General features: G+C 40.7%; 1 protein-coding gene across 1 annotated transcript in view; it reads right to left on the bottom strand.

Annotated features, from left to right (window-relative positions):
* Positions 1–12,926, bottom strand: part of oca2 (oculocutaneous albinism II) — an 84,252-nt gene that overhangs the window by 49,742 nt on the left and 21,584 nt on the right. Inside the window, exons 11-14 of the mRNA XM_050054592.1 lie at positions 12,328–12,393; positions 9,563–9,619; positions 6,843–6,967; positions 4,930–5,068 (exon numbers count right to left, since the gene is read on the bottom strand). Of these exons, the coding sequence (XP_049910549.1) occupies positions 4,930–5,068; positions 6,843–6,967; positions 9,563–9,619; positions 12,328–12,393 (387 nt within the window). The remainder of the gene's footprint in view (positions 1–4,929; positions 5,069–6,842; positions 6,968–9,562; positions 9,620–12,327; positions 12,394–12,926) is intronic.

Raw genomic sequence — 12,926 nt, 5'->3', positions numbered from 1 at the left:
GGTAGATATGTAGAACAGGATGCCTCAAGGTGACTGGAGAAATTTAAGTCTAATTGGCAACTGGGTGGCGCTATAACAACAGAAAAATGCTTAAAAATAGCTAAAATGCGACCGATCGCTGTGGCTCCCCCTGTGGACCAATGTTTGGTTTTTCTAATTTTTGGTATGACTGAGTCATGGTATGGTATGCTGCTGCAACAAGGGCTAGCCGCACCTTTCCCATGTGAACTACCAGTGCACCCCACTTTTAAGTCAATACAACATATGAACACTTTTAACTATCTGCCTTTCAACGTGCTACCTCAACTACTAATGTACAGTTTTAGCCCACTAACTATCCATACACACCATGTGAAACTGTACGTGGGCAACTGTGCAGTCAATGGGTATGGACTAGTATATATAGTTATGTTATAATATATATATTTATTGACCAGGAAAGAGCCGGGCATTCAGTTACATGGTTTTACACGTTATTGCATCAGGAGTGAGTGACACTGTCTCCATCACAAGTTTAATCACACACTGATCCCAAAGAAAGGGTCTCCAGTGTGTCCCAGCATGTCCCTGATAAAAGACTAGAGCCACACCAATATAAGCTGCTGCTGGGGTGCAGGGGAGTATACTGCAGGAAGGAGCAGTACTACACCCACACAGGAGTCAGAAATAATTAAATATAAATGATCTAGAAGAGGGATTCTTAAGGCAGCTCTGTTGCTTATAGTGACTATATGAACTGTACGCCATTTCTGCTAAAAAAAAAACAAAATATGAAGGAGGAGTTACATATTCAAGGTCAGATCTTATTAATGTTTGGCTACAGGAAGACTAGAGCAACATGTACTGTAACACTGGGCAGTTACCTTGACATACTGTAGGAAGGTGTTAGTTTCTTTTTACTCTTTTGACATTTCTAATTCCCCTGATTTATGGTTGCAGCAGCAAAAATAAAAAAATTCCCTGCCGCTACGTCTCCATTCATCACCTGCACATCAACATAAATAGGGGTCACAACTCATGATTGTGCTGAACGGAGATAACATCTGTTGAGTACAATCCAGCAAACACAGATGATTAGATTTACCCTCAGCGCATACTAATAACACATTTGCAAATGTCTGTATGTACACTATGAATGTGTACACACTATGGAGGCTGCATCAGGTCATGAATGTCAGAGTTTATATAAAAGGCTTTAGAATAACACAAACCCTCACCTTAAGGTAAACAGTGAGTGCAAGACTACCCAACACACTTTTAAGTTTTCTAGGAGCTTTTATTTAATCTGTTATATAGGGTGGCTTTAAGAGAATCTTGATAAGCACTCTATCAATTATTATTATTATGTATTGGGTATGTATTGGGATGGCCTGTTGCTGCATTCTGTGTAGAGGAACCATGATGAATTGCTTTTGTTTCTAAAAATGCATGAAGTACTTTTTGACCCCTCGAGGGCAGAAAGAACTTTCCCAAGAGAGTCTTCTTTATTGCCTCCTGCTGAATGAACGTTCAGACTAAGACACCAAAACAATGAGTTAAAGCAGTTCAACTTTGTGAAGCTGCTTTCATTAGTTGGATTGGACGTCATTTGATTTAAAGGGACATATTTAGTCTAGATTGTTTTGGTTGCAGAGTGTTGGAGATATCAGTTGTAGCGATGTCTGCCTCCTCTCCAATATAACATAACTATACCTGCCAACTGAATTACCATGCAGAAGGAAGAGTGCATCTACTCATGGACAAGAGGCTTGTGCTTGTGACAGCGAAAGATGTAAACATTAATAGTGTCCTGGTCGAATTGAGGGGGGATGCCATCCCCTTTGTTAGAAAATTGACCAAAAAGCATCCCCCTTGTTAATCTAGAATCTGTGTGCAGGCACGGACGTAATTTGAGAGAGGGACACAGGGGACATGTCCCCCACACTTCCCGTATCTGTGCCCTCTGTCCCCCGTACTTCCCGTATCTGTGCCCTCTGTCCCCCGCACTTTTTGCAGCCGTTACAACCGTTCAATTCGTTTTTAACATGTGGTAACATGTTTTTCCGAGCCGTCTTTAAACGCACCATGAGTAGACAGCATCAGGCGCATACACATGCTGTCATGTTGTGATCTGAATCAATCGCACAGACGAGACGTGTGTTACTGAACAGTGCTGCTGTGTGTTAACTATGTTCAGCAAACCAGTCAGCAAGAAGCAAAAAACCTTGCACAGTTTCTTCCAAACAAACCGTGTAAGTTGAGTAATGCTGTTGCATGTAGATAATGTTAGCTAAATGATGACTAATTAATAGATGCCAATATATGAAGTTAAGCTAGTTAACAAGAATACTAATGTTATTGTTACCTATGTTAAATCACTTGCTAGCTAGTTTCATGCTAGGAATAAACCCACTCCTCCTTAATAAGAACTTGTGCTCACTATTGCTTTGCACATATTTTTTTTTAACTTTATTGCCACAATATAAAGAGCAGGGTCAGGGAGGAGACAGTGGATCAAAGGCCAGCAAGGATGATCATGCAGGGTCCTTATAGGTGAGGAGAGATTATAACTGGCTGAGAGAAAATATCCAGAGCACAAAAGTGACTGTGCGATTAATTTCCACAGCTATGTCACCACTACTATTCCTAATTCTATTTATGAATTTTGCTTTGCACATTTCTATCTATATTATTGCAATAGATAGAAGAGGGACAGGGAGAAACCAGGCAGGTATCAGGACAGGGACCTGACAGCAGCACCAATTATCAGCCCAAGGCTTCACAGGTAAGGAGAAATTATAACTGGCTAAGGAAATGTCTATAGGATAAGTCTAAGATTAATTTTCACAGCTATTTCAGAACTACTCTTATTTATACTCTAAAATGTTTTTTGTCTGTATTGCAATAGCAATACTACTGCATTATTTGTGTTTTTAAAGGCAGCAGGTATAGGTCATGCCATTTTTCTTTATTTGATTATGTGTGCACACAAAAAAATCAAAGCTACATTGCATCCCCCTTGTTTAAAATTAACAATTCGACCACTGGCTGTAATGTTAGCTAGCTCAGTGGTGCTAGGTGAGCTAGCAGTAGATGCACGCTTCCATCTGTGCGGTAACACAGTTGGCAGGCGTAGTTTGGTAGAGAGGAAATAGTTCTTACATGAAACTGCTCAAAACAAGGTCTGTGGATTATCTTGAGTCACCAGGACATGATTTCTGGCAAGTGAGATTGCTGTTGAGTTTTTCGAATGTATTTTTTTGGCACTTTGAGAGTGCCATCTAGTTCTATCATATTAGAAAGAAGACAGACATCTCTATGGCCAATATCACCAACACACAGCAACTCACACCCAAACAATCTAGACTGATAAATAGCACTACAGGGTTGTAGAAAAAATTTGTATTTTTTAATTTTTGGGTGAACTGTCCCTTTAATATAACATCAAAAAAATGTTTATTAGTGTTTCGAAGTGGCGCTGTAGTCCCCATCTGTCAAAGCAGAGTTGTTTGGACTAATAACTGTCAGCCTGGTTTCTCAGTGAGCATTTATTATTGTTGTTGCAGTGATGCTTTTTTCATAATTACCCAAACACTTTGTCAGAAAATGAGATTTTCAAAACACTCAACTGCACTCCTTACAGACTGAGGAGTAAGGTGCCACCACGCTGCCAAAGCTTGTCAGTCATATGTGTGTAGCATACACACACACATACACACACACACACACACACACACACACACACACACAGGGTCAAACTTAAAGAAACAGCAGCACTGAGTGTTTCCAGTCTGTGGTAGTAGCATGGTAATTTATTTGTTTCCTTTTCTAGTAGAATATCTGACACTTCCTGAAGGGCAATGCTAATCAGTACAAACACAAGTCAAAGAGTGCACTCAGTAGAGTGCAGATGTCTGCTAGGCGGCGGACGGAGCTGATTGCAGCCACTCTAGACACTGCGCTCAGTGATACTGTCGCACACGTTGGAGAAGTTAGCCCCCTCTGGCAGAACAAGGATCTTTTCCCAAATGTAACTAAGAAAGGGCTACCTGGCAGATAAACTTCTCCTGGCTCCCTTACAGTCATGATTGCAGCAAAGATAACAAAAGTGGGGATTTTTTGTTGTCATCTCATGTCATGTCTAACTTTAGATAATCATAACATTTCGGGTATGGAATTAATCTGCAGATGCTCTAGTTAAAAAACAATGCAAACTTTTTTTATGGATGTCGCGTTTGTGACCAAAATGTGACCGGCAACAGACAGTAACCCTTTTTGTTTTTAGCCAAGAAGACACCCAGGAATGCCTTTAGCTCTGTGCTTTTGCTACGTGCTACGTGTTTTGAGGACTTGTGGCCCCTATTGGCTGGTTGAGAGGAGTGAGGAGTCAGTGAAGGTATAAACCAGTCAATAAAATGGGTTTTTCACAATTGTGAATCACCATAATCACAAGAGGTCTTTGAGCATACGGTCATAAATGTGCACACCAAATATTAGGTTAGCTGTGGACAGACAGATACACGCACACACACACAAGCAGATAAGATAAACACGTAAACACCACCAAAAGGATGCTTCACTTGATCATGGCAGTGACCTCATTAACTATTTCACAATCTTCCAAATATCCTACAAACTCAACTAATGTAACTAATACTGCTGCCTCAATTCCCAAACCACCACCTAGAAGAGTTGACCACTATCTTTAAAGAAAGTGACATGAATCCACTTCTGATGACGTGCTCCTCAGTCTGTCATTCACCTGTCAGACCATCTGTACAGCTCCAACAGCAATTTCCCCTTCATGTTATTATTATTCTGTCACACACATGTCACGAGGAGCATTATGTTTGCTTTACTAAGCGTCTGGTTGATGTGTCAGATTACACCGAGCTGATCTGTTACAGTGTATTAGTGCAAGTTTAGGCAGAGAGCTGTGAAAGTGCCTACTTCTTTGCGCAGGTCCTGATTTGATACTATAATCACATTGGGTGGATCTCCGACAGCTGTGGCGGCCCCTCCAATGTTGGTGAAGATTACTTCTGCAATCAGGACATGTCTGGGGTCTAGATTAAGCACCTCACACAACCTGCAAAATCAGATAGAGACAGAAAAGCCCTTTAGCCCCGATTAGATTGCGCCGAGTGGGAGAAATAAATACAGGAATATAAAAAAGGATATTGGAAGATAAAAAGCATTGGTCCTTTAACATCGTGACTGCACAGGATAGCCACCCTGTCGGCCTGATAACAAATTAGAGCACAGTTTTGCCTGGATCTGTGTTATTTGTAGCAGGTGTCTAATTTCAGTCGAGTCAAATATCATCTATATTTTGACCTTTCAGCAGCAAATGCAATTTTGAGAACTTAATAAGGGTTCACTGTAAAGGCTGAAAATAGATGCACTAACAAGGAGAGACAGAGGTGGGCGGAACACATAAAGTTAATTTGTACGATACTGCTCTGCAGTAGTTTGCAGCTTCTGCGTAGTAGTTCTGTTTTCAGCAATGTGTGTTATCCAGGGCTGGAATATAATCAGGAAGTTGTAACTTATCAACTGACATGACTATAAAAATTATACTATAGGGATACTGGATATCAAAATCTGTGTGCTAGCACCTCAAACACTTGCTAATTAACATGTTATATCTTTGTTTAAAGGGAGAGTTTGGATCTTTTGAAGTGGGGTCATATGAGGTATATACAGTAGATGTTGGTCGGCACATCCTCAGTTTGGAGAAGAAGGCAGAAGTACTGCCAGAGAAGCTACACAATGTTCTGCTGCTGACGGGGACAGCAGCAAAATGTATTTTAGCCACCTAAAAAAACAATATCAGTTAGTGTAGAGTATATTCGGAATAGTTTCATGGCTTTACCTTGTTGTCAGACAGTGATTTCCGACGGTTAGCTGAAGCCGTGATATCATCCTTCTCCAAGCCAGACTCCATTGAGAAAAACAGTAATTTAACATGACTCAACACAGGAGCTGTTGGTCTACTGCTGCCTCGATCAGCTAGCTTGTTTGTGTTATTGTGTACTTTGGTGTTTCAAAGGTTTAGTTCGATTCACCCAAGGTCACACAATAACTCAAGCAAACCAACCAGTTGAGGCAGCAGTAGACCTGCAGCGTGTGTGTTCAACAAGCTAAAATTACTGCTTTTGTCAGTGGAGTCTGGTGGCGTTAACGAGAGCATAGCATGTGGAAATGAAACCTTTAACAGGGCTGTCTGATGGCAAGGTTAAGTGGTGAAAATATTCTAAATATAGCGTACAATTAAACTGATACAGATTTTTTTTAGGTGGCTAAAATATGTTTTGCTGTTCCCTCCTCTACAGCAGTACATTGCTTAGCTTCCCTGGTGGTACTCCCGCCTGCTTCTCCAAACTGAGGGAGAGCCTATGGATAAGTGCATCATACAACCCCACTTCTAAAGATCCAAACTATCCCTTTAATAACAAATAAAAATCAAATTCATCCTTTTATGGCAGTTATGTGCCGAACCAGGCTCACTGTTTCTGTCCGTCTCCAGTTTGTGTGCTAAACAAAGCTAACTTCATAGTTATGGTACAGACATGACAGCAGTATCAATCCTCTTATCTAACTCCCCGCAATAAAGTCTATTTCCCAAACATAAAACAATTTCTTTAAGAAAATAAATGTCTTAATACGACCATTAAACAATAATACTATCAGCAAAAAGTTTCAGAAGGTATAATAATTTCTTTCTGAAGCCGTCTCAAATCTAAACACTGTGTCAGCCCCTGACTATTGGTTTTCTTATAACTCATACTACACAGCTACTGGATGTCCACCTGCAGATGAGTAAAACCCAAAAAAGGTCATTTTAAATGGCCACACAGTACCTGATGGTGACGGGGGTGAAAAGCATCATGGTGGTCACATTGTCCAGAAAAGCAGAGAGAATGGCGGCGATGAGACAGAGGATAATGATCATTGGCCACACTCTTCCTCTGGATAATTGGTAAGCCTGCAGGGAGAGGCGGCAATATGACAATGAGTCAGTGTTAAAGGCAATTAGCAACCCATTAAGTTGATGTCTTAATTCACTTCAAGTAGGAGTGCAGTTCTGACACTTAGGAGATTTGTTTTTAGCCTTTCAAAGCATCAAGAATGTCATGGTGACACATCATGAATGAGCACCTGAATGTTAAAATTTCCATTATAGTAGCAGCACTGGAAGTACACTCCACAAAAGCTGTATAATACAGAGCTGCACACAGTTTTTAACACTAATATGTCTGTCTTGACCAAGAGAAGCCCTGAGAGGCATTACGGTCAAGGTTGGCCAAGGTAGTTGGTGCTTCTCAAAGTCAAGGTTGGGTCCTACAGAAGCAACACAAGACACCTTCCTAGCATTCAGTGAACACACACTGGAACAGGCTAGTGAGTGCGCCCAGGTGTGCCTCATCAACCCTCAGCAGCCTGAGGTGGTCTCAGGGTACTGTGATTTTCACACACTCTCTAATGTTGTTAGAGATCAAATGTAGCCTCGGTCCTCAGTAGAATTTGAAGGATCCTTGATATTGGAGCAGTCCTTTGGCCTCCTTGAAATTCAGCCATTCCTTGACTTGAGAAGCACAGAGTATCGACCATTAGGCTCAATTAGGCTGTTTGGAGAGTGAGGTAACCGTGCAGAATGAAGCACTGAGTGCACCGTACAAAGGAAGTTGAAAGTTGGGCCAAATTCAACATGAACAAGTAGGTTACTTGATTTTATGATGTTGTGATTTTAGGATTTAATTGGATTTTTAGGACCCTAATGATGTCTAGTTAAGATTTTTTTCTCGTTGCCAAGGTCAACTCATGGCCCATGGGGTTCCTTTGGTGGCCATCTTGAATTGATGTCCACGCTAATGGTGAAAACAACAAAGAGACAACAAACAGGCTAGTAACACTTTTGGATATAAACTTTTCTCCGTAACAACGGCAGACAAATGCGGACCACCGCTTCCACCTCCAGCCGCCCCAACAGGGAAATCAGTTGGCAAAAGAAAGAATATTGCAGAAAAAGCACTAAACGCTACGAGAGAACTCGATGCTGCAAGTGCCAAAACTCGGGTCAACATCTGCTCTGTGATGGCGAAGACTGATGCAGCTTTATCCTGAGCTAAAAAGGGACGAGATGGGCGCAGAGTTTCTGCTGGACAGGTATTTTAGTTTGCGTCTAATGTAACATAGGCTATATCGTTATGACAACACAACGCTACTATATAACGTTAGCACTGTAACCTTATTCTAAAACTCATCAGTCATCACTGACTCCTGTTGAGTTTTAAAACTCTGGGGTTGTGTTTAACTGTCTTGGTTGTAACGTTACACTCTCTCTCCTCTTCTGTGTATCTAACGTTACCTTGCCAACGCCTACGTCTATCATAGACGTAATGAGGACGTAATGGAGGAGGGGGGATTAGGCCTTTGGAGGGAGGTGGAGTTGCAGGAGGAGGAGGAGGATGGGGCTTTGGAGGGAGGCGGGAGTTGTGGATGTTCAAATTTTTTCTAAGTGCTGTGTGAAATGCAAGAAAGGTAAGAGGAGCTTTAAATGGATGAGGTCTATGACAAAAACATAATAACTCTGATTAGGTATGTGCAGATGATATCTCCAATGTAGGAGTTAGTATCTTGCATGTAGGAGATAAACTTGTTTTGGCCAACACAGCCCACAAAAGAAATATTCCCCTTGTCTCTCAGGGCTTCTATATTATCCCCAGAGGAGTGGCACAGCATGGTCCCCCTTTTCTATGTGATAGTAGGATGTGTCAGATCCACTAAGCTGTTCTCAGAGAAGGTATTTTAATTTGGAGTGCCTGCCCTTGTCCAACTCACACTTTAAAATTCATGAGCCTGCATGATCCCTCTGTTCTCCAGGTCTGAGTGCTACTGTACCTGAAGGACAAAGGCATTCGCCCTCCTTCACCATCCACAGAGAGTAGTCAGGATTAGAACTGAGCTGTTTCCCTGATGGGAGGAAACCTTGACCTTGTACAGAAAGGATGAAGGTGCTATCAGACTAATTTGTGCATCCCGTCATTATTTGTGGGATACATGTAGATCCAAGTTAAGAAATAGATTGTTTAAAGGCGATGCCTGTTAGTTCATACTGAGACAGTTACAGTAAAAACACTTTCGTCTTCTATAAATAAGAATTATTAAACATATTTGGGTCGTTTCAATCGGCAGTATTGACCCAGTTCTCTGAACTTTCCCACAAAATAAAGTAAGCGTCATTCTTGTCAGCCTATTATAGCTCTGTACTTTGAGTCAGGATGTAAAGATAGGCAACAAGACGTGTGAGGTCATTTCACATTATAAAGGTCTTCCCACATCTTGCTCATGTCAGATAAGTCAACATGAAAACTGCAGGCCTGTCATGTATCAGTGCTGATTTCAGAAATAGCTCAAAGCCTGTCGCCTTCGAGACAATTTAAAACACCAGTGGGCAGCTGTTTTCATAGACGTGTCACTCAGTATCCCAAAGATTAACATGCAAATGGATATATAATACCTGCTATAATACTGCGTTTAAAACATGTTCATGTTGATTATTATCCTACAGATAACTCACCTTCACAGCACAATAGTCAAAGAAGCCAGTCTCTGAAAAAATGGCCACCAGCACCATCTGGAAGAGACAGGGCACATTTGTTTAAACACTTTCCCATTATGTAACAAGATTAAATGTCACCCTGATATTTCAAAAATAGACGCCACAGACAACAAGATGGTGCTCACGTAAGAGACGGTGGTCAGTGAGAGAGAGATATTTCCAGTGTGCTCGGCTTTCAGGATTCTAAGATATTCTTTTCACTGATATTTTATTATCATACCCAGAGCAGTGTGACAGCAAAATGAGAGCAAAGGCAACACTAAGTACATTTACTCAAGTACTTAAGTACAAATCTGAGGTACTTGTTCTTTACTTGAGTCTTTTCTTTTCATGCCACTTTATACTTCATTTCAGAAGGAAATATTTTACTACTTACCACTACACTCACTACAATCATCTGACAGGTTTAGTTTCTTTTAGTTAATTTACTAATTATTTTTTACAAGCAGGGGCGGATTATGGGACAATGGACCCCTGGGCACAGATATGCAAAGGGCCCCACCACCTCACCTGCATAGAAACAAGACCACGGATGTATTAAGAGATCTCGATACAGAATCGAAGTCATGACCTTATTCATTCCTATGAAATGACCCAGATGATCAGGGCTTCTTCTGCATCATTGGGCCCACAGAACAAGCACACTAGAGAGTAACAGCCGCCAAGTGTAGCCGAGTGCGGCCATGAAATTATTTAATCTTGTGGCTCTTCTAGACTTTACAAATGTTATTGGACTGAATGGATTAAATTCTGATAGTGAAACAAGTCAGTTTGTGGGGGATGTGGCGCTCAAATAAATGTATCCACTGGTTTACAGACGTCTCTTTCACAATGCAAGTCTAAGGGGAAAAATCTTTTAGGACCCAATGGCATCTCGTGACTGACCCTGGAAGTTGCAGTACCACTGTTTGGCCACTACAAAATTTGGCTTTAACCTCTCTAACTCTGCAAGGACGCCGGTGTCCTCGCTCCCCTCCTCCTCTGTTAAATGGTATCTCCCAGGCACGCTACGTCATCAAACCATGTGATGTTTGGTATTGCCGGATTCAGGAAGCTCTCAACTTTTCAATAATAACATCGTTTTTCTTTTATTTCATATGTATTTCGCACCAGAGCAGCCTAAACACACACAGTCCAAAATCGCGAAGAGTGGTGACAAGTCATGTCATGCCGTTTTTCGATGGGAAAAGTTAAAGGATTACACGCAATCTTATGAGCAGCTGTTAGCAGGGATTTAGCTGGTTTATAAAAGGTAAGAGTCTCACTCCTACCACTATTTTTGGCTGAGATACGCCGTCTAGAATGTGGGATCATAACTGTCACGTTTCATGTGGCTTTATTCTGGTGATATTTTATGGTGTTTCTGTGTCAAAAACAACATCAGCTATCATAATCACACCTGATATTCCTGACTTATCTTTTGGAGCTCCGCCTGGAGCTTTTCATGGAAAAAACACTGCGGAATAGTCATACTTTGTGCTACCTTCTTCAAATTTGAAACAAGTGTTCATTGATAGTGTGTCTACAGCCCCATAAGGTCATTTACCTGCACAGATGAAGCCACAGACAGTTATTCATCCTGAAAACATTTTTTATTTTAGGCAAATCAAAATCTTCAATTTTTTACTGACTTCAAAGGCCCATTACTCTGTCTCTGTATCACCTAGAGTGTTTCTGACACTTTCACAAGAAACTTCAGGGAGTTTTCTTTCTGGCAAAATCTCATGCATGCATGTAGTCAGAGCATTTCAGAAGCTACAATCATTTTAATTTTGGTATGTCATTTTAGGCGTTTTTGCTACAAAATGGGGGTGGAGTGCAAGCCCAGTTCACTTCCTGGGGGTTTGAGCAAGACACACAGAATTTATGGTGGTTTTTGCGTTGTTGTTGTTATTCATGTATTTGTGGTAATTCTGTGTCTCATTGTGGTGAAGCTGAAAATGGGTAGTTGACTGACAGAACTATTTTGATAGTTTCAGTCATTTTTCATGTAAAATTCCGTCTCCATGTTTCCAGCTTCTCAAATGTGAGGATTTTCCTGCTTTGAGTACTTTTGATTTTAATATTTTAAGTAGACTTTCCTGATTATACTTGGATACTTTTACTAAGGCAGGACTTTTACTTGTAACAGATTATTTTTACATACTTTTACTTAAGTAAAGGATCTGAATCCTTCTTCCACTACTGCCTGTACATTTGGAATATTTTCAGAAACTCCCTCTGCGTTTATTTTGCAGAATGAGATAGAAATTTTAGTGGCAGCTGCTGACGGTGGAAGTCGTCCAAAGGAAGCTACCATCTGTGTCCATGCAGCAATATGAAATCTAGATATCACTGATGTGGCAGAATTATCTTTTGTGTGAAAAATGAGTGTCCAGTACTTAATTATCGATGTGATCGGCGATAAAGTTATAAAGGGTCTAAAAACAGAATAAATAAAATTCTGCTTTCACCTTTGTAGAGAAGTTTCAGCTGTACGCTTCAGTTTTTTACCAAACTTAACTTCACACGTTGGTTTTCAAGGAGACAAGATCTTTTCACTTGCCTCCACAGAAACAGACTTCACTGTCAGTTGAAGGACTGATAGAAAGTGTATAAAAGGGAAGATAAGATTCCAGATAGGGAAGTAAAAATTTCAACGAATACTAAAAAAGAGACTGTCCAAAAGGAGACTTGTTGAGTAAAATAAAGATATGAAAAAACATTGTTTTTAAGAGTCTAACCATGCCAAAGAGAAGAGCCAGCGTCTCATAGTCGATCCACTCCACCACAGTAACCAGACTGGGCCGCTGTGGGAGAGACACAGACAATAATCAGATTTCACAGGGATTTATTAGAAATGATCTGTGGAGAAAAAGCAGAGAGTCAATAAATGAGTGTCAGATACAATAATCCTCAGCTGAGATCAGGCAAACTTCTTCTTCTTTTGTTCAGTAAACTTCCAGACAAGTTTAACAAATGTATTTGTGACTGACTGTGTCTCTGAGCGCTGCTATAACTCCTCCCTGGCCCAGATCCTCCTTTTGGGTGCTTTAGGTCTTTTTCCACAGACAGCATTTTGACTTGTTCTAGCAGGAAAAGCACAGGTGGAACTTATAAATCTAACGATGGCTCTGTTCCACTGAAGTGTCACAGGTGAGCTGCACAGGCTCCCTCAAACTGGAGCCCATAATTAATGTTATTAATTACACCTTTGCTTTTCCTGCATAAGTAGGAACTTTGGAAATAAATGTCCAAGTTATAATATCTAACTTTTCCACAATATTTTGTTGCAGCAGATTATGAATGATGTTTAAGTAGAAATTTCCAAGACAAACCATCA

This window comes from Epinephelus moara, chromosome 10 (genome assembly GCF_006386435.1).
Source record: "Epinephelus moara isolate mb chromosome 10, YSFRI_EMoa_1.0, whole genome shotgun sequence".
Lineage (NCBI taxonomy): Eukaryota > Metazoa > Chordata > Actinopteri > Perciformes > Serranidae > Epinephelus > Epinephelus moara.
The sequence above is the reverse complement of the archived record's forward strand: the minus strand, read 5'-3'. Positions and strand labels throughout refer to the sequence as shown.